The 22,819-nt window shown below is 40.8% G+C and overlaps 1 protein-coding gene across 1 annotated transcript; it reads right to left on the reverse strand.

The window, feature by feature from the left end:
• Positions 1–2,632: 2,632 nt before the first annotated feature.
• IMPA2 (inositol monophosphatase 2) lies at positions 2,633–22,588 on the reverse strand. Its single transcript, XM_062500903.1, has 8 exons — positions 22,466–22,588; positions 16,313–16,446; positions 11,765–11,869; positions 9,833–9,878; positions 7,476–7,584; positions 3,852–3,960; positions 3,570–3,721; positions 2,633–2,748 (listed from the first exon to the last, which is right to left on the reverse strand). The coding sequence occupies exons 1-8, from the start codon at positions 22,586–22,588 to the stop codon at positions 2,633–2,635; spliced, it is 894 nt and encodes a 297-aa protein (XP_062356887.1).
• Between the last annotated feature and the right edge of the window lie 231 nt (positions 22,589–22,819).

A 22,819-nucleotide genomic window follows, 5' to 3' on the forward strand; every position in this document is an offset into this window, starting at 1 on the left:
GTGAAGGGAGCTGTCCTGCTTGGCCCTTTGGTGCCTAAAGTCAGCCGCTCATGGTGGCCAGGGACTGAATTGGCTCGGGAAAACAGTGTGCCTCCAAAATAATGCTTTTGTTGTTCACTGGGGTACTTTGCAGGCAGATCACTTCACTCATCTGGTCCCCTGGAAGGGTTCAGAAATGTTTGTCCTGGCACAAAGGCAGCAGAGGAGGTGGGGGAGACAGGATTCTTGCTCCCCACGCACACGGCCAGTTTAACATACTTGGACTACAGTCCAAATAAAACCCCAAACTGCATCCTGGGCACAAATGAGAAGGTGGGATTTGGTTTCTGTGCTTCTCCCTTCCTGTCTTGCTTGGCTCCCAGCTTCGCAAATCACTGGCGTGAGCCATTGAAGTGGACGCACTGATTTCCCTGCTTTGCCGAGCTCCGGGAATGCCAGGGCACACCAGCTCTAACTAGGTCAGAGACTTTCTTTGTACAAGTGAGCTGAGCTGCTGGGAAACCTCGCAGAGCCATGGAGCAGCTCCTCACACATGCAGTGGGGGAGACGGGGTGAGAGGGGGGAGTGGATGAAGTGGGGCTGAGCTTCCAGCACACTTGATTCCCTGCCAGCATAAGCTTCCTTCCAGGGCTTACAGGCACGGCCCAAGCCCAGTAAAGCCCCAGCTGCTCCCACGGCTGCCAGGGCTAAGCACTCTGGAATCAGAGCAGTGCCACCAAGCCCCACATCTGTCACTCGATCTCCTCTGTGCTTGGGAAGTAGGGGGAGTGAACCAGAGACAAGTGAGCCTATTAGCATTTATTATTTGTATTATTATAGCAACTCAGTGCCTAGTTGTGGACAAGAATCTCATCCTATTAGCGCTGTGAAAAAACCCAGAGTCAAACTACTGTTGTCCCTGCCCCAGAGGGCTTACAATCTCCTTTTCCAAACAGGGCTTCAAAGAGATGGAGGGGGTAACAGGGAGCAGTGACAAAATGTTGGCCACTGTGACAGAAAGCGTTGATTTTCTGCTAAGAACCTTCTGCTTTTAAATGCTTAGTTGGGTTTAGATATTCCTCACACAGTCAAAATCTTGTATTTCTTGTGAAAAAAAATCAAGAAATCACACAGAACTTCATGTTATATTCAGTGAAAAACATTTTTCATTGCAAGAAACACACACAAGGTTATTTTTAAAAATCTTGTTTAGTTTGTATCTTCTAAGCAGATATCTGAACATGTTTAAAAAGTCTACACATGCAGTGTACAAAAGAAGTTAAATTTTTAACCAACTCTTTTGGCTCATTCCTTTATTCAACTTGCACTCTTTTAATTAAATTTTTAATGAAAAAATAGAAGTGATTTCATATCAACTGCTTTTCTCAATACACTTGTGTTTTCCCTGTGCTCATGATTTAAAACACAATCTAAATAGAAATTATGAGCTAGATGCAGGGATAGAGAACAACTGTATATTTAGGAAATCTATGTAACTGATTTTACAGGCTTTTCTGATCAAAAAGTGTGATTACAACGTTGTGCAAGAAGGGCATGTGATTTACAGCTTTTTGCAAGCATATCTTAAGTGCATAGTTTTAATAACTTGCCTATAAGGGACCAAATCCTGCTGCTCTGCTCGAAGTTTCTCGAAAATATACAGCTCTTTGATACTGTTCTATTCTCCTGGCCTCCTACTGCTGTGTCATGGTTAATACTGTGAATAACTCAGCTTGAATTCAATATTCCTGGTTTTAACTATAAGTACTCTATGGTAGTAATTGTTTGCAGGTTTGAGTATCTTAACAGAGGCCTACAGGACAGTGTGATTTATGCCCATGCAGAGGGATGAAGGGAAACAAAACCAGCTGGGCAGTCTGTAAAACAATTAAACACTTTCCATGATCAGCTCTGCTATTCGCCATTTGGATAGCCCTGACTGGAATCACCTATATAACCTAAAAAAATACATTACCCTAAAACAGCTTCCAATATTAGTTTTCTTCTCTCTATGCATTCTCTAAGTTGCTGTAAACATCCAGGATATCCATATATATACACATACACCCCTGGGGATGTGTGTGTATAGATGCACGGACACATATGGGTGTATATATACACACACACAGACACACAGACACACAGACATGTACATATATGGATACAGAGCTATGATGTTGTTAGGAAACAGCAATGCCATTTTTATTGCATTCTTAAGGATCGTGGAACAAGGGTATTATTATAGGCACACATCTCAACTACTCCTCCTTTACTACAGTCCTGAAGCTCATTTACCTGAGATCTGCATCTGTAAAAATAAAGTTCCATTTTTTTAGCTGCGTGTTACAAAAGACTAAATATCAGCCCCACAGATATGAAATTACAACCTAATTTTGTGACTAATTTGCTACAAGTAAAATATTCTATCTTATAAAAAAGATACTGCTGGAAGAGATACATATTAAAAAGGAAACACGATTCTTAGAGGTCTAAAAATCTCCCTATGCCTTCCCACGTGGTAACAAATTTATAAAAAATATTTGACACAGAAAATCTCCACAGAAATCATCCTGCTGAAATCACGTACCCTTTCAAGACACTTATCTTGCAAACGTTACATGGTTCAGGAGGGCAAACTCCACACAATGAGTATTTAATTCTCGTCGTCCCGTCGGTAGTGAATAGTTTGTATTTCCTGAGCTATGAACATGGCCATCTCTCTTGTGCCTGCAGCGATCACTCGGCAGGACATAAGATCCAGAGGTCCCCCTGAGGACAAGAGGATTAACAAGAAGTGTCTTAAATATAAGCCATGCTGTAATTAGATAGGGTCAGAAACACAGAAACAACTTCATACGCTCCTTTTGAGGTGAGAAGGACAACATAATTCAACAACTCGTACATGGAAATCTCCAGCAAAAAATTATTTTATAAAATTCTAGATACAGAGCCGAAGTATGCAAGAGGAACAGTGAATGACTAGATTTGTTCAGTAGGCCAACAATAAATGCAATATTCCCCTCTTCTAGTAATGGGACAAAAATTAGTTCATTCTGCATATCCTTCTTAATCCACCAGATCTTTCCACAGTATCCGGGTACTGCTCACCAGTAAACCATTACTCTGAGATGTGTACCATCTAAATTAATAAAGTAAAAATCTGGAGACTGTGCTGCCCTTTACTCCCTCTGAGTAGTTTCTAGCCATATATCAAATTGGTACCTCACAGCCCTCCTTTCTTGGGAGGATGTCTCCTTCGGAATGTAATTGGAAACATTTGAGTGTACCTGCCAATCTCCTGGGCTGGTTCCTTACTGTAAATATGAGGCTTTAAGGGAATTACTCAAAGTCAGGGAAATACAGTTTGACTCAAAAGACCTTTGATGTGATGAAACCCCATACTGGAATTATATCAGTGTGTTCTGAATAACCAGCCTGAGCCTAGTGGAGGGTACACACCTTTCTACAGGATATTGCTAGAAATGAGGTGGAGCCACAGGGGCAGCACTTGAGGTGACACAAGCTGCCCCAAGGCAGCCACTCACTCAGTCCCCCCAAAGTCAGTGGAAAAGCAAGGGCATTTTGCTCACCTGAAGTGTCTATCACAGTGCCACCTGCCTCTCTGATGATGACAGTGGCCGCTGCCAGGTCCCAGCAGTGCAGCCCAAACTGGTAATAGGCGTCTGCAGCGCCAGATGCCAAGTGGCACAGGGCCAGCGTCGAGCTCCCAATGACACGGACCCTGCACCCCACAGCAACGCAAAGAAAGTGCTTTTGACTTCAATCTTGTTTCAGTCTTTTTTTTTTTTTAATTACTTTTTAAAATGACTTTTTGGTCACGAATGTGAGACATATGCTGTAAAACATCTTACCCGTGTGCTTGGGCCTTGAGCAATCTCTCAATGTTACCAAGGAACAATTTCAAAGTTGCAGGGTCACGTTTTGGACCAATTTCTGTTAAAATTAAGGCCTTCGAGATATCTGCAATGGTAGAGAGATGTTTCCATTAATTCAACAGCTTCCAGGTAGGTTCAAAAAATTTAGTTTTAAATAAAACACTAACGGCCTTTTTCACACAAAAATAATTTTCATGTCCCCTTTTCTACCCCAAACTTTTTAATAAAGTGACAAGTTTGCATAGAAATTCAAGCAAGACTAGGTTTCTCCTATCAAATGGTCTGTTCTAAACACACTTAAAAAAAAACTAAAACAACAAAACAGGAGGATTAAAACCAAGAACGCATTCTGACATTCCTTCTCCTTCCATATATTGTTTTATTTCATTGACAAGTCACCTTTTGGCAAATTCACCAATACTAGTCAACTAAAAAGAATCCAGTAATCTAGTAACTGCTAATGATGTTAATGCATTCATATTTTGAAAACAGGATGAATAGGGAACTTTAATGTAATTTGTTAACCAATTATAAACATTTGGGAACCCAGTAACAGGAAAGAAATGTTTCTCCCTAAATCACTAGTCACCTAGTAATAGCTCATTCTGGCATTTCAAAGACTGAAGACACCTTGTGACTGGAAAAAAAAAACCCTTCTTATGACAAATTAAAGCAGTATTTTTAATCATAATAATCTGTGACTGTTCTATTTGTCTTGCGATCAGCAAAGGCAATGCTGTCCTAGAGCAGATGGAGATACCAGCCTTGTGTACAGTCAAAGGAGAGACTCACAGTGACTTGAAAGGTGTTGAAGCAGTCCTCATGTGAGATCTGAATACTGCCAGGCTACAACAAGCGTATGCCAATGTACGTGGAGGTGGTTGATCAAATGCCAAGTATCCCTGCTCCTGCAGTGCCAGCTGAACTCAGAGGCATTAAAGGGATGACAAAACTCAAAGGTTTAGTGGTTGAGAACTCACTGACTGGGCTGTGCCCAGTGCCAGGTGTCACCTCCTACCCTCTGCTAAAGGTGAGACATTCATTCAGGTAGGCAACTTCTACCTGGTTCTCACAGCAACCTGCATAAGCTGAAAATTTTCTGCACAAAGCAGCAAGAAGGTTTTCTAAAGCAAATTAGACTGGAGTGAAACACCATTTAATTAAACAGGCTACCAAATAATTTAGTACTGCAGATGAACCTTATGGATTCAAGCAGTGTGGTAAAATGATTGGTGAATAACAGGTATGTAAACAGATTAAAAGTTACTGGGTGTCACAAATATTAACTGTAGGAACATAGATACAACTGCTGCTTTTTAAATTGCTTCCATTGAAACAGAAAAACACCAATCCAGGCATGGTGTAGGGTATTTGTTATTTAGCCACTAGTAAAAATTCTGGATGGTGAAAGCAATCTGCCTCATGCTATTTTGCATAACAGAACCAATTTATAATCAGAGGACATTTAATACCCATTTCATTGCTGAAATGCACCAAGCATTCACACTACGCCAGTGATAGCTAGGTTGTGACTGAGACAGTTATTCTTTTGAGTTGTTAAAATATTTCTAATGTATAGACAGATCTCTTCAATTTTCTTCAAGGCTACAGCTGGAAATTGGATGAACAGACTAAGGCAACTAAGAGGGAGATCTCTGTTTTGAAAAAAGAGCTGACTGATCACAAGACACTATGAGATTTCAGGAATCCAAGACATGAGATAAAATTTACTGACTATTCCTCATTCTGATAGAGGGGGAAAAAAAGGCAGGCTTGGTAGAAAAGACTTAACAGTGATATGGATAAATTTATGAGGAAAAGATCAGTTCTGTTGACCACACAAGATTAAAAAAAGAAAATACATTTACAGTATTAGCACATGTAAGGCCTGACATGAATCTAAACATGAGAAGAAAGTATCACTCAAGATAACATGGAAGATGGATCCTTCATTTAAGTGTACCATAACTGTGTGGGCTCACTCCCATACCAAACCTACAAAATTGGGTTTTGACAAAGAACAGTGTTTGCCTGGGCTGTGATTTCAGATTATTAAGTCTGAGCAATTAATGTATAAGTGTAGTTCAACATCATACAACAATCACATTTCCTGAAAAACAAATGGCAGCAAGTGACATGACAGCTGAGATCTCAAACATATCATGACCACTTCAGTTCCAGTGGCAGGTAGAGGGAAACACAAGTCTCTCTTCCAGGGTAGGTTTATTTCACTGAAGCCACAGCCCTTACAGAGCAAAAGTGATTTAAAACACTTATAACATCAGTAGAAGTGAGATTAAAGCAGATCCAGCTTCACTGGTGAAAATTTCCCACCACAAAATGATATATCTCAAAACAAAAGAAAATTTCAAAGCATTTGGAAGGGCAGAAGGTCTGCTTCCCTTGCTATGTTCTAGACACCCACATAGACTGGATGTCTAGAGAAAGGAAGACAGAAGTGACATGTTCCAAAATTATTCTTTGCTCAGCTGGAAACCAGAACTCTCTGACTGCAAAAGCATGTGAGGCCATTTCCACAGTGGTTCATGCAGTCCAACTGGGAGCACCCCTAGGTCTTCCTAGTAGTCTCTGCCAGGATGGGCTTTTTTGGAATATGAGATACTTGAGCACTGATAAAAAATGTGATGTACAATCAGTGATTAAAATCTTAAGGATTTAAGATTTACAATGACTTTATAATCTGTCTCTCCAAATATGCAGACCTCAGCTGAAGAGATGAAGAGCCAAACTTCCCAAATTTCAGGTGAAATTTTGATGTAGGGTCTGTTTCAGGCACTAAAGAGATCTGTATGTCAAATTACTTCAATTTACTGTGTTTTGAGCTCATTAAATCTCTCTTTGGGGTGAAATTTTTGCCACCTCATGTGCACAGTGGTGCACATTTCTGGCATTTATCTGCTTCCACTTAAAACTGACTGCTGTGCTCTCCTCTGCATTCTGATTAACTAAAAGGAAACTTCTCTAAATAAAACTGAATTATTGTTTTCTATAATCATCAGGTAAACAGACAGATCTATGACTTGGTTTACCAATAAAAGAATTCCATTCAAGCCTTAGCAAAGTGTTGCTGGCTATTTGTACATTGACACATACCTCACACGCCAGAGCAAGCTGCTAAAGAGCCCCTAATGAAGCATGCACCCTTTAATTCACTGTTAGCACATTTGCCTACAGACATCAGACACTCTGTGACATACAAGTCCATTGGAAAAGAAGTGAATAGCAGCCACAATAGTATTCTGAATTTGATTCACCATTCCCATTGCATCTTGCTTATAAAAAGTTATGCCAGTGCTCAGCTGGAATGAAAGTGGTGAATCTACTCACTCTTCCTTATTTTAAACAATGGCTGTGAAGCAAAATAATTTATATTATTTAAATAGTTCATATTTAGATTTTAAAAAGAAAAGGAGGAAAGTGATTTTTCAGAAAAAAACAAACACAAAGCAACAAAATTATCATGCAGGTGAAATACTTCCCATCAGGATAATGATGTTCATTATCCTAATGATGATTTGCAACAACTCTGAAACAAAATTAATATATTCCTTTTACAGTTCTAACAAAATCTAGACCAACCTGTCTCTTTTGATACCTGAAGCCTTTTGTCATTACAAAATGCCCCTTGACCTCTTCTACCAGTGTATAATCGTTCTTCAGTGCAGTGGTAAATTACACCAAATTCAAGCTTTAAGATTTTGAAAAGGAAAGAAATGAATGCAACTCAAATTACTCATCATAAATATAAACAACTACTAATGGCAAAAAGATCAGCAATATTTTAATTGGTACACATAATAAAGATTACACTGATGCTAAAAAACTGGAATAATTTTACTGTTACTGTGATATTGAGAAATAGGTCATATAAAATTCAGTTTATAAAGAGAAATTAATGCAATGTGTTCCTGATCCTCTAAATTCTTACTCACAGTTTGCTTCTGTTCACATTAGAATAGATTAAACACTAAGTTGTTTACAAGTGTAATTGAAATGTTTTTACTGAAAATACACAAGACCTCTGAGGCAAGACTCTGAATGCTTTGCTTTCACTGGTGAGCAGTTACTCCTTGAAGCTACCCCACTGATCTCAGCTGGACCATAAAGATTTGTGGCCCTGGGATCAGTCAGGCATCCAAACTCAGGAGTCATGGCACACTCATTATTAACAGTGGACGCTTTTGTAGGCACCTCAACTTCCGTGGTGCATTGAATTTGCCTGCCTTTTCAATCAAAGCAGTACACTCTAGTCACTTGTTCAAATCTTTCTCTCCAAAATCCTTTTGTGAGGATCTCTTGAAGTCACAGGACTCCAAGAGAAGGAGTTTGGACAGAAATACCCTCAAGGAAAGCTTAAGAATGTGTAACACTGGAATTTTTGTGGGAGATTCTGTTTAACAATGAAAAGAGGGTCAGAATTAGACTCTTGATATTTAAAATTTCTATTACTCTAATAGGCTCCACTGAAAGACTTTAAGGCACTTTACAAACCTCAAGGGGCAGCTTTGAAAATTACCCCCAAATCAGTAATATTAGCATTATATAATTTAGGGGTACACAAAAAATAAGTGGCTTGCCTGAGGTGTCAGAAGTTGGCCACAAGGTCAAGAAAACATGTCAGATGTTCTCGACTTCAAATATTTTCCTGCTGTACTTGGTGTTCATCAGAGACAATTCTAAGGGAATAGATTGTCCTGACTCCCTACCCTGAGGTCCCATCTAAACCAAGGTGGTTTTTTTTTGAGGAGCACACTATTAATAGACCCTTTCCCTAAAGACATCTGCAGGAATTTCTTCAAGGCTTATAATCAGGCCAGTTCCCCTGTGTGTACTTTGGCTCCTTTACAGTTTACTCTTTTTTCTGCTTGTCCTATTTGTTTAACTGAGGGAGATTTAACATCATTCTTTACTTTTGTTTCAGCTTTGTTTAATTTACATAACCCAAAATATGCAGCATCAAAATCATGATGGTGTTCTAAAAAACATAAATGTTAGAGGAAGCTGTCTGGTAATAAAATGTAGCATTCAAAAGGACCTTTGGCAATGAATAAATTTCAGAAAAGCATGGAAGTGTTTCTCTGCAGTTTCCATGTTTGAAAAGTCCAACCAGACAAGTATACAACATTATTTTTTTTAAAGCAGTAAGAGGTATTAGAACATCTGAAAACTTGGTTGTTACTGCACAGAATTCTTGCTGGCTTTGCTTAAAGCTATACATATATTTAAGATTGTGGAATTAGGCTGAAAGAGGAACATTCATTGGCAATTTGAGTAACTAGTTATTTCATAGATATATATCAAATTGTAAACCAGCAACATCTGGAGAAAAGGCACTAGTACAAATAAGTATAGCTAGGAAACTCAAAATGGCACATTGGAAGGCCAGGTACCTTCTCATCCACACCATCATCAAGCTCTCATGTAGCAAATGCAACTATTTTACTATGCTAAGAAAAATAAAAATGCAGATTGAGTAAACTAGGTCTGTAATTTTTCACTCTTCATAAAATCAGTTCTACATTGACTCACAGCAGGAGTTAGTTTTCAAAGATGCTGCTAGCAGGAAAAGAGGCAATAAGAATAACACAGGAACACTGGGATATGTGTTTAAATTATGAAGAGGCAGCACTAAATTGAACTTATGGTTTTGTCTGAACCTTGCTTACACCAGTACTTCATTTTTCTCCCAATAAATCCCGTATTACTTATGATAATTCATAGAATTCTCTTTTAATCCCCAGTTTGCATAATTAAGTTTTGCAGGCCTATGATTTTAGATGAGTGGAGTATGATCAGATACATTAAAAAAGAATAGGGAAACCTGAGTAGTGACTGATCTTTTTTAATTTTTTTAAAAAAATTATTTAAAGTTCCCACATGGTTTTGAGACTTCTGGCCAATTCTCAGGTGCCCATCTTAAAGAACATACTTCATACCTCTTTGTTAACAGCAAATCCAATGCTCACTGCCACTGTTGGAAATCTGTGAAAAAGAAGAAATGAAGTAGTACTGATGAAAAATCTCTCAATTTACTCCTTATCGAATCCCTTTAGGCAACAAAACTTCACATGGGGCTCTGTGAGTTTACTTGTTAAAATGCACTTGACATTATACTATTTCTCCTTTGTCACCCTCTTTAATTTTGTCAATTCCTTTTAAGATGTAAATTAATATTGGAGAAGGCAAGAAATAAATTCATGAAGACATCAAAGATTTTACACTGAACCTGCAGTATATTTTGGGGCTGTTTTTGCTTTAGTGTAATTGAATTATCCAGTATAAAACTACTGTTTTAACAAGTCATTGCTTTTAAGAGCTCATTTTGTTCAAGCTATGCATATGAGATATCAAATAAACATGGAGATAGCTTTCTGCTGACACCAAAATAAAAAGAAACCAGTTCCTCTATGCTCTCCTTTTTCAAAGTGATGATCATATATTTAATTTGGTCCTTTTGACTGCTATAAAATTATTACATTTTAAAGAATGAAATAAATTAATTTCTTAAAAACACACTTCAAAAAGTTCTTTGAAAGTCTGGAAAATATTGCTAGAAAGAGGAAATTTCACTTAATGGCATGAAATATCACCACATGACACCCCCCACCTCCCTTGGAATTATGTGTAGTTGCACCAAAAGTAAAGGAAAATGTTTTTTTTTTTGCTTTATGAAAGTTATATTAAGCTGTTAACTATAAGGCAGGATTTCTAAGTAGAAATATGAATAGCCTTTAGTTTACAACTCCTAACATTCGAATGGTGAATTAAAAGTCTTCCTTTTTTCAGCAATGTCCCCTAGATCTCATTTTGTGGAGCTACCTTAGAAATTTAACACCGGTATCTCTGTACAGCTCAGTTCTCAGTGCTGCTCTACACACAGGCAGCAGTTGCACTTCCCAGGAAGAAGGAAGCGCCTGTGTCTGAAGGGGAGTGTTCAGCCCTCCTAGAAGGAATGCATGGAACCCACACGAAGTGCTGGGCCAAGCATCCTCACAGCACAGCCTTGTTCCTCCAGCCCCGCTGCATCCCTGCCCACTAACGTGTGCTGGCTGTCAGGGAGCCAAGGGCTGTGCCAGGGGCTGAGCCAGGGGTTGAGCCAAAGCTGAGCCAGGGGCTGTGCCAGGGGCTGAGCCAAGGGCTGTGCCAGGGGCTGTGCCAAGGGCTGTGCCAGGGGTTGAGCCAAAGCTGAGCCAGGGGCTGTGCCAAGGGCTGTGCCAGGGGTTGAGCCAAAGCTGAGCCAGGGGCTGTGCCAAGGGCTGTGCCAGGGGTTGAGCCAAAGCTGTGCCAAGGGCTGAGCCAGAGGCTGGGCCAGGGGCTGAGCCAAAGCTGTGCCAGGGGTTGAGCCAAAGCTGAGCCAGGGGCTGTGCCAGGGGCTGTGCCAGGGGCTGAGCCAGGGGCTGTGCCAGGGGCTGAGCCAGGGGTTGAGCCAAGGGCTGTGCCAGGGGCTGTGCCAGGGGCTGAGCCAAAGCTGAGCCAGGGGCTGAGCCAGGGGTTGAGCCAAGGGCTGTGCCAGGGGCTGTGCCAGGGGCTGTGCCAAGGGCTGTGCCAGGGGCTGAGCCAAAGCTGAGCCAGGGGCTGTGCCAAGGGTTGAGCCAAAGCTGAGCCAGGGGCTGTGCCAAAGCTGTGCCAGGGGCTGAGCCAAGGGCTGTGCCAAAGGCTGAGAGCCACGAGGCAGCTGGCAGAATCTCCAGCTCGCCCTCAGAGAACCACACAAACACAGCCTCCCACGCCAGGTACCAAGATATATAAAGGGATGACTTCCACGTGTGAGTCAAAGGAACAAACCCACCACCTTCAGGAGGAAGGGAGGCCTTGTGAGAAGCTAAGTTTAGGGTTTTGGTGTGTTTCTCAGCCTGTTGGCCATTTACCTGTGCACAAAGTTGCACGTTCCATCAACAGGGTCAATAATCCAGGTCGGACTGTCAGTGAGGACACATTTTGAACCTGCAGCAGTGGATTCTTCTGCAATAAACCTGCATTTGGTGCAAGGGTAAAACAAGTATCCCAGAACATTATATGCGACTTGGAAAGTACAACCCCATCTTCTGGTTTTTAAGAGAGAACTTCTCCCTCCCTCCCTCCCTCCATAAAACATTCTCGTACAAATGTCAACACATATACTGATTTTTAAATTTAGGAATTGGTAACTTTCATCGAGTTTGAGGGAGAGTTCTTGCATCTACAGTATAATATTTTACATGGCAAAAAAAAAGAACTCTATTTATGTACACTTCTTCAGTATACCATTAAGGAAGCCATGAACATGAATGTAGAAATGGATCTGAACTGGCATCCCTGGAACTCAAGGAGGAGATTATTTTATGCAGAATATAATTTCATGCAAACTGCACCTGCTTCTCTTCTGCAGTCAAATTCAGTCAGAAGGAAATAACACTCTTAGAAAATCCACAATCTTGCTCCTATTTGTACTTTTTACAGTAATCTGACTCAGGAAATTAAAAGGTTTACAAAGCTGGACTTTCTTTTTCCCATGACCCAGAAAAAAAATCAACAAATTATTTTTTGTTTGTTTGTTGTTTGGATGCACAAGGCACAAAATGAAATCTGAGGTCATCTTCTCTTCTGTTGTTCTGTCCCAGTTTCTTTTAGTAGTTTTCTTCTTCTTCTCCCCTGGGAAACGAACATCCAGTTCTGGCACATTTCCTGTCAACTTTAATTATCCCTGCTTTCCCATGAACTGCCCAAGGTCTCTTTCTGTAAGAGATGTGCAGGTGCTAGTCTCACAGATTTTCATGAAATTCTATATGTACAGCAGGAGTGGAACCCAACTGTTAGTACTGAATCTTGCTGGTGGTTTCACATTTGAACAGCTGGCAGTGGTATTCAGTTTCTGAAAATGCTTGAAGAAAAAAAGCTTCTCTCAAAGACACAAAGAGAAAAAAAGAAGGATAAAATAAAGATAAAAGGCTCTTTTTTTGAAAAAGAGCCCTTCTCTAGGACTAGAGTAGCAGCTATTTTATTTTGTCTTCAACCTGTACGTCATTATTCCAGGTAACACTTGAAGCTTGAGTTTAAAATGTTCTGCAGACAGCACAGGAAGAGACTTCTTGAATTTTCCAAATGCTACTCTACCTCAACCTAAATAGAGACAGACTATTTTGATGGCATTATAGACCCTCAGCTGGTACCAAGATGGAATTAGGAAGTGTTTGTTACTATTTTCATCTCCTTTAAAGGAAACAGCTGAAGGACAAAGTGCTAGTGCACAACTGAGAAATGAGAAAGACTTGAACAAGTGTTTGAAATTCTCAGTTTAACATAACACCTCGCAGGCTCCTTGCTCTAAATATTCCATTATTTTATCTTGTGGGTGCTGTATCACTCCACTTTTGTAAATCCTGTAATCAGCATCCAAACTCAGCCATGCCTTGTCTGTGCTGCTGGATGCAGAGGAGATTCATCTTCTTGTAGGTGGAGTACCTTACACGTTTCCTCAGATTATCCATATTCCACATAAATTATACCACTGCTTCAAACCTCTGCCAGCTCCCCCAGCTGGAGCTTGAACTATAGCTGCTGTCTTGCCAGTCAAAGACAGGTGAAATGTGAACCTCATTAAAGACAGGAGTATTTCTGTGTTAGATGATTTGCCCTCAAGCATGGTGGGCCAGTCCCTTTCCTTTCCCTCACAGCAGGGGTGTGATGCTGCAGTCCCTGAGCTCAGAAATGCTAACCTGGAGCTGGGGCACAGCAGTGTCACTGATAAAATCTTCATACTCAAAAGCAATTTTTCCAAAATGAATGCAGAACTAACTAGGTGCACATTTGATGAAATCCGGCTAATGGGTAACAACCCCCCCCTGCCCTTGATGTTATACAATACTGGGAAATGTGAAAGTTCTGCAAGGTCACCTCACATGTCTTGCTCTGTGTCCTGTAAAAACCTGCAAACTAAGCAAAACACTCAGTGTGAAGCACTGGAGTAAATTCTAGGAACAGCTTGAGAAGTGGGAGGGGTCACCACCTCAATAAAATAGTTAATTTAATATACCAGCCCGCCAGCTCCACTGACCTCTGTTCAAATCTGGATTACAGTTTACTCCCACTGAAAATGAGTCTAGTAATTTTAGCCAAGCCTTAGACTGCATCTGTTCATGCCATGATGCCACTCTGAAATTCATTGCAGGAACAGCAGGGAAGCTGTAGCATACCATAATCTGCAGCAGGAATGATATCCAGCTGAGTGCAGGAAACTCAGTCTGGGGCTGCTCCTCACCTGTCCCATATGGGGATCTGAGGACAGAATGATGGGAAACTTGAGTTGGATGTCAGCCTCTTAAACTCCTGTGTCCTAATTTTAATGTCTACAGAATAAAGGCCACAAGGAACACAAAAGATGACAGCTTGTGTAATAATAGCAAGGGTAAAATGTTGGGATAGCCTTTTGCAACCAGTAGTCCCTGGTAGTCTGTCTGTGCCTACCCAAAACTCATGGCTCTATCTGACAGAATATCCTTGTGAAAAGACTCACTAGAGGCAAATCAGAGTACTAAAAAGTGAGCAAAGATTAAAACTTGAGTGAAGTGTGAATGAAGCTGATAAACATCACTTAACAAAGAAGAGAGAAGAAAAAAGAAACATGGGACAGAATTACTTTTTGAAGAGATTTTCTTAGTATTTCTCTTTACTTCTGAGTACATTTCTAGTTGTTTACTTCTGAGTACATTTCTAGTATCTAAAGACTCATAAGCACCTCAGTGCAAATGGCAGATTCTAATAAGATCCCTTTTAATTTTTCTAACATCTAAAGTCCATTTTTGATTCAGAGGACATAAGAATCAAGATGATTTAGAAGAAAAAGAAATAACAGAAATCTTCAGTGCTGCTTTCAACAACCAGGATAGCAGAAAGACTGAATACAATATAAATTATCTTCTAATATTTTCACTGTACTTTAATTTAACCCCTGTCTGCTACTGGAGACTCCTCATTGCACATGTTTTAATCTAATCTAGTTAAAATTAGTTTTAATCTATTGTTTAATTTAAATGCATTCATTATATGAACAAATTCTATGCAAACCCAGCAACCACTATCAACAAAATAAAATTGTCTTGAAGAAATGGCAGTTCCTTCATTTACTTATAAAGTCAGAAGTTAACTGTATGGAGTTCATAAAATCTGGGATTTTTCATTCCTATGTCGACCTTACAACTTTTGTTCCCATTCTGAGTAATTTGAGTGTGTCTGGTGATTTGCATTTTATGGGAAATGTGTAGGTTTTATATTCTCTGCCAGACTGCTCAAGAGAAAAAAAACTAACATAAGAGAGGAGATGAGAGAAGAGCACAGCCAGCAATAGTAGAAGGAATATTACATAAATAATAGGCTTGTAAAGCCTGGCACTCCTTTGAGAATTGCAGCCAAGAACCACACACTGTGCTGTACAGTTCTGCTTCAATATGCTATCACATACAACATGTATTTAGAAAGCCATATTTAGTATAAAATATGCTTTCTGCTCCTTCTTATGGTGTTGCTTTTTTGCCCAGCAGCATCACTGACAATCAGACTAGTAGCTGGCCCTTCAGATTTTCCTTTGTTCATTTCTGCACAGTGCTAGAATGCAAGGCTCATCCCCATCAGAGGTGACCACAGTTAGAAGGGAGTCAGACACTATTTAAGGGATACACAGGCCTTGCACTGACTCTGCAGGAAAATGAATTTAATCTACTGAAGTCAAATGTAGAAATCAATGGCAGTCTCGGCATCAAACCAAACCTGGCAACTAATACAAACCCTCTCTCAAATCTATGCATGAGCTGAGTTGCTATTTTTAAGTTGTCCACAATAATTCAAGAGGAATCAACAACCTGATCTACTTTTAAAACCTTGGGTTTGCATCCCATGAAGTAATTCACAGCCTGTTTATGAGTAGGCATCAAATAATGATGATGATGACAAACAACCCTGCTTCTCACTGATCTTCTCACTACAGAACACAAGGTTAATGCCATTAAATACACTTGTACCTCTCCTGATCTGGCAAACTCATATATGTGATGGCAACAGGAAAGGTATGCAGGGTGGGACCTTTGCTAGAATATATTTCTGCTATATTTTTATAGACAGCCTTAGCATAATACTTATACAGTAGGCAACAGACCAGTATTCTGAACATCATGGAGATCCACATGAAACCTTCATCCATGATGTCCCTACAGGGGAAACATTGCTATTAAATACATATATCAAGAAACATAGAAGATATAAAGTATTAAGTATAAGGAAATGGTACTTTTTAAAAAATAGGAGTCCTATGAAAGTGGCCAACAGCATTATGTTAATATATAAGAAAGATACACAGACTTAAAATTCCCTTTAAATATCAGTCAGATATGCAGCACATAAAGGACAAAAAAAAAAAGTCGTTGATGGTTTCTATAGGCACTCACCTGTGGGAGGGAAACTTCTCTTTCAGAACAGAAATAATTAAATTTTCCACAAAATGATCAGTTTCTGTCACAAGATCTGCTGCAGATGTCTTTGTGGACACTTGTTTTTCTTCTGTCAGAGCTTTCCTAATAATCTGAAACAGAAGTTCATAAATCAGATTTGTTGCGCATTCAGCCTGTGCTGAATATAGATAATATGTCCTCTGAAAAAAATATAGCTAATCCTGAAAAACAGCTGTAGGCCCAATTCTACCAGAGGATGTTCTAATTTCTTAACAAAAAATCCTTCTGAGCTAGTGAGTATTCTTCAGGAACATGGCATTTTGAATCACTCTACGAAAACCTCTCTTGACAGTTCAGAAAAGGATTGATTAAGGAATGCAACTAAAGGAATAAAAGGATGATGGCAGTCATCATTATTTAGAAAATTACCTAAAGTACGCACAATATAAGAAAAAGCCTCAAGGCTCAGGCATTTTTAAAGGAAAGCCCTTTTTCTTTCTTCTTTTTTATTTAATTTTTTTTTAATTTTTTTTTAAATTTTTTATTTACAGGGCTAATACCCCACTGCTCTCTTACTTTAAAAGATATGCAATAAGGCAAACATAATTGGTTTCCATTTTGTCAACAAAGAGACATAGGTTTTTGGGGTTTTGTGTGGGTTTTTGGAACTTTAAATGCTGACGACACTCTGGTTCCCAAACATTTGCCATATATTTAACAAGAAAAAAACCTGAAGCTTTCCCTTGATATGAAACCAATGATTTTAACCTGAACACTCTTCTGGAAATGTTGTTATCTGATTCTCCAGGGTATTACTGTTACAAACCCAAGTACAAATGCACATATGGGAAAATATTTAGTGAAAGCTTTTCCCCATTTTTGCCATTTTCTTTCTGCTTTGTTTTTTTCCCCACTTCTTCATTAAAAAGAAAAATAAAGAGACATGATGCAAAAGGAGATCACTTATTTTTTCAGCAGTGAAAATGAGAAATTATTTGAAATAAAAAAAAAAACCAAAAACAAAACCCAAAAATTAAGCACCACTTGTTTGTTTAGAATTATGGTATTAAAACCCAGCAGCAAAAAGATCAATATTCCAAGTTCCATCTAAAATTTATACATTTTAATTACTTAACTAAATTTCCATTGATCAAAGTATTTTAAAACCATTGAGAAATACTTGATGACCAAAGAAAACAGTTCTGCTGCATTATGCATAGGAAAGGGAACCAGAAACTCACAAATGCCATCTCAGCTTTTGGTTTTTTGTAGTATAAAATACCATATTTAAGAGTGTGCTAATTGTTCTGACAAGTAATGGATATGGCTGACTATTGCCTAAGTATAGAAGGTATCTGGACTAATGTTTCTGCTTTGTGAGCTGTAAAACATCAGTTGTGTCTATTTACTGAGCTTGTGAGGGCTGGTAGTACTTCTCAGTTTGATGTCTTGCTAAAGTTCATTACTGTATATCAAAATATTAACCACACTTAATCTTTTTACTCCTCTCAATGCCCTGTGTGGTTGTCTTGAAGGATTTACGACAGAAGCATAAAAGCGCAACTCCAGCAAGGCCCTTGTGCTCCTCTTCAGCCCAAAGCAAAATCCAAAACACTCCAGCCACCCTCAGTTGTGTATTCTAAAAAACTGCTATGCTGATACCTTTTATTTTATTTGCTCCTCCTTACTTTCATATTGTCTTTACTGTTTGGAAGTTCACATAGTGAAATAGATAAGGAATGCCCTCCTTTTGACAGAAAATATTTTAATTTCTTCTTAGCAATGCCATGCTCTTGACTTCTATTCAGTTTTAATCCATAGCAGATTGAGATTTTTGAAGCCATTTAAATCGGTGCCACTGCTCAGAAGGGCAGTGAGACCATACCTGAGCTGGAAAATTAAAAGGGGAGATGAAACCTCTCTCCTGTGGATGTGCTCTGCAATCAGCTGATTCCATTGTGCGCTCTGGCACTTGATCTCTCTGGTTTGAGTGCAACCCTTTGCACACCCCAGCTTCAAATTTAATATTTTTTTCACTTTTGATCCTTTACCCAGTTGCTCATGATAATTTTTAACTTCAACTCTGTCTGTCTCTCTGGTGGCCAGCATGAGGCTCCAGCCACTTTGGAGGCAGGAGTACCCAAGTGTGTGCCTGCACCATGAAGTGGTGGCCATTGGCCCTCTCATCCATCTCCTCTGCAGGCCCACACCAAGGAGCTACAACACATATGTAGCATTTACCAGCCCTGCAATGAGCCCACCTCTTGTGCAAGCAATATGTCAAGAGGAGAGAAGTCATGGTGCCGAGGTCACCAGCCACAAATGAGCACCACATCTGTGGAGGCTCACCCACAGCACACAGGATGGACAGCTCTGATTCTGCCAATTCTCTGCCACTTACAAAGGGCTTGAAAAAAGGGACCTCTATTGCATTTTCTCCAGTTTATAGAGGTATGCAATCCAAGCCAGAGTAACCCCATACAAGGATCACATTTCCTGCATAATTGATGAAAAATTTTTATTCTTTGGAAAACGATCAAGCAGCTCAGAGCAGTGTAGAATTCAATTTTTGTTGAAAAATTTCTAAAAGTCAGCTGCCTACAAAGGAGTGTTAGAGCCTGCTGCCTCAGAATACTTTGAGAGCATCACTCAACTCCTCTCCTTGCAGAAGCCTTACAATAAAATTTGTGAATACCTGCTGCAATTTTCTGGTCTTCCCTCCCGGTTACAGGCAGCAGACAAGCAGAAACCAAAGGAACTCCAGGATGATGAAATGGAGACAGCTGATTGCACCTTATCCCCATTGTATAATGAAATTGGCAATCAAGCTGCTGTAATTTGGCTGTAAATGTATTTTACTAGACTTTATTCCTGTACTAGGACTTGTCCCTAGATTACAGATATTTTTCAGCAATTCCTAAGCAACTGATTTTTGGGAGCATGGTTATTTAGAGCAGAGCCATTTAACACTCTCAGCCCATGCAGCCCTTCCTTTAATGCAGATCTTATCCTAATACCCTGCTTGGGAGCACTTGGGGGTTATGCAGAGTGAGGGACATTTAAATCATTACATGGAACCACATCACAGAACAAGACCTGGCCTGTCCCTGCTCCCTCCTTCCATTCCCATGGAGCAGGGGAAATGGTGACATGGGCTCAGTGTGGTCAGTCATGGACTCTTCCTTTTTTAATGCCTTTGTGTAATTTATTCCAACAAAGCAGAATGAAGAATGCAGAGGGCAAGACACCTTTTTCCCCAGTACCTGCCAGGAGAGCCACCTACAGTAATGTGCTCATGTCAGATATTTCATTTCACCATACTGCTTGCACTCACCATACACTTCTGGGAGATCCAAGATGGATTTTCTTGCTTGTGATACTGCCCTGAAATATTTGCTCATTGATAAAATCAAACATCTAGATAAAAAGCATGAGTACCTGCAAATAATTCAGGAAACTCCAGGCTGGTTTGCTAAAACATCTGTCCATGTTACACAGGAAATAGCCTAAAAATTTCCCCTGGGAGCAAACATCAGGGGAAAAAAAATCTTGGCTTTTTAGAATACCAGTGGAAATTTTTTTAAAGCAGTATTCTGTTAGGTCTCATGCCTCCTAAAATTATTTTCTGGAAAAAAAAAAAAAAAAGAAGAAAAAAAAGAGGAAAAAAAAAAAAGAAAAAAAGTTTGGACTTCAGCATACCATGTCCTAGTGTCAGTTTCTTACTCTTATTTTACCTGGATGCAAGTTTACTCATTTTGGTGAATCTTTTCCAATTCTGCAATTGGAAAGAACTGTGCAAATATAACTCAGTGCTCTTAACAGCATCAAAGATGCACAGTTCTTGAGCTTTTCTTGAGCAAAAAGTCATATCAAATCTATGGGTGTACTCTAAAGAACAGAGCAAGCAGCTTACTCACAGAAAAAGCCGTAAGAGAAGTTTGAAAAAATGCAGCTATTTGTGGCCTTATAGAGTGAATTTTAAAGCAGGTCAATTACAGACGTTACAAAACCATGGCCATTCTCATTATGAAACAGCCATATATATATTGAGAGCCTGTGATATTTCATAAAAGTAAAAAGAACTAAACAATGGGATAGACAAGATAAGCAGCAATTTTAACCCAGTAATAGAAGTTACTCCAGCAACAACACAGTTGACACACATTCAAGCATCACTTCTCTATTGGCCTTTTAAGTTTAGAATAAACTATTCCTGAGTATAGATGCCTGTCTGTTGGAAAGAAGATATATTTTACCTATAGTCATGAAACACAATGCAATACAAATCAAGTAGTTGTATAATCCAAAAGGCGAGACCAGAAAACTGTATTACTGGTTAACTTTTCCTAGAAATCCAAAATCTGAAAGCGCATGTCTTTCTTCAGGCCAAGCCTCCTGTGGACATTTTCTAATGATTCCAACCCTTCCTAACTTGCCACAGTCCTCAGAAATGAAGCACCTTAAAATGAAGGCTGAAGTGGCAAATTTTCACGCAGGGATGGAGACCAGAGTTGGATCTGGGGATACAGAGTACAAGCAGATTTCTGGGGATGGAGGTGAAGGTGGAAAGGTCTGAGGGATGGGAAGCAGAAGAAAAATATTAACTTGACTAGTGGAACTGACTGCTTTTGGTGATCAAAATAACCCCCTTTTTAATCAGTCAATTGTCAACAAAAATCCAGTCCTACCAAATGCATGTTACACTGCACTTTGTGTCCTTAGCTCTAGTTTCTTTTGGCAACAGCTGAAAGCAGATTGACACTTAAATAAAAGACAGATCCATACCTGCACTTTTTCTTCCAGAAGGATGTGCCTTTTCTAACAAAAAAGATTCCTTAGCATGACAAAATAATTAGGGGAGGAAAGAAACAGTTTCCAAAGTCCTACTTAAACAACATCCTTGGCTGGCTTAAATTTGGCCTGCCAAGGAATCAGCTATTTCTTGCCATTTGCAAGGCAGCAATGGCAAACTGTGATTTTGGATTCAAGTATTAGTCTTACGGAATGTTTACTTCTTCCAGGAAAAGGTGCTCAACTGTGATTTTCTGAGCAAGTAAAATGATTGGGGAAGCCTAAAGCTGTCTTCAAAATTGGTGTTTTGAGAAATAAGGTGTGGAGGCTTGAGTAAGTAATGAGTCTCTCTTGTGAAATGGCTGGCAGAATGACTATGCTGGAGAAACTCCTGTTTTGAGAGTCTGTGAGAGCATTACCTGTCATCCTGATTTGGATTATCCATTTAGTCCCTGCATTATTAAAACAAGTCTCCTCTCCTCTGGCATTCTGTTAATCTCTGTGTAGTTGTTTTTTACTAAGGAGAAAACACGTTTAATAGCACACACTAAGGAAAAGTTATGGATCTTGAACTCAAGGTAGAAAAGGCAGCTTCTTAAATCCCAGTGTATAGGTACAAGGTGTGCTTCAAAACAGAGCAGAATAGAAGCAAGAGAGAAATATACATTGCTGAGGTTTGTGCTTTACCCAGTTTCTCAATCAGTTAATCTGCTGATGCCACTTCTTGGCTCTGTTAGACCTGGTGGAAGTTTTGCTGAACAGAGTGGGGTCAGGATGTCTCCTGAAATGACTGACCTGCTGCATCAAAACACGGATCTGAAATAAGCTACTACAGACCTTCGCCACACTGCTATTTGTCCCTAGCAAGAGAATTTCGGTCACTCTGAAGACTCTGCCAGATCTAACAAGAGAAAAACCTCTTTGACACGGTTGTTTTTCTCTGCACAAGCTTCTGAAAAACAAATGTTGGCCCTCAAAAGATGCAATCCTCAAGGGACGCGGCCTCCCAGGGAAGGAGCCCCCCGAGGGCATGAAGCCCCCGCGGGAAGAACCCCCAAGGACTGGGGCCTTGAGGGAAGCGGCCCCGCGGGATGAGGCCCCCAAGGGATGGAGCCCCCGAGGGACGGGCCCACCAAGGTCTGGGGCCCCGAGGGATGGGGACCCCGTTGCCGCCATCCCATCGGCCGGCGGCCCGGCTGAGCGGGTGCTGAGCCCCACCGCCCTCCTCCCCCTCCCCAGCTCCGCGCACCAGCCAAACGCTCTCACGGCCCTTCCTCAGCCCGCGCCGGCAGAAGGCTCCTCCGGCCGCGGGGCAGCCCGGCCCGGCCCGGCCGCGGCAGCGGGCGGTGCGGCTCTCACCTGCCCGGCGCGGCGCGCCAGCTGCACCGCCACCTCCGCGCACTCCTTCCAGGGGTCCCCGCCGCCGCCCGCCGCCGCCGCCGCCGCCCGTCCTTCCTCCTCCTCCTCCTCGCACGGCTTCATCGCGGCGGGCGCGCTGCCCGGAGCGGGGCCGGGGGGCGCGGGGGGCCCGGCTCCCCGCCCAGGAGCGCCCGCCGAGGAGGATGCCCTGGGCGCACACACCGCCCGGCCGGGGCTGTCACTGCGCGCCCCGGCAGCGCCCCGCCCAGCGCAGCGGGGCGGAGAGCAGCGCCCGCCGCGGTCAATGGGGAAGGCGGGCTGGCTGCTGGATGCTGACTTTAGGTGAGCCCCGGG

Source organism: Cinclus cinclus, chromosome 1 (assembly GCF_963662255.1).
Source record: "Cinclus cinclus chromosome 1, bCinCin1.1, whole genome shotgun sequence".
NCBI classification, from domain to species: domain Eukaryota; kingdom Metazoa; phylum Chordata; class Aves; order Passeriformes; family Cinclidae; genus Cinclus; species Cinclus cinclus.

Coding starts and splice junctions, on each gene's coding strand:
- IMPA2 (XM_062500903.1), bottom strand. CDS start 22,588: ATGAAGCCGTGCGAGGAGGAGGAGGAGGAAGGACGGGCGGCGGCGGCG. Junction 16,447..22,465: donor TGGCGCGCCGCGCCGGGCAG/GTGAGAGCCGCA, acceptor CTTCTGTTTCAG/ATTATTAGGAAAGCTCTGAC. Junction 7,585..9,832: donor GATTTGCTGTTAACAAAGAG/GTATGAAGTATG, acceptor AAAATCTTAAAG/CTTGAATTTGGTGTAATTTA.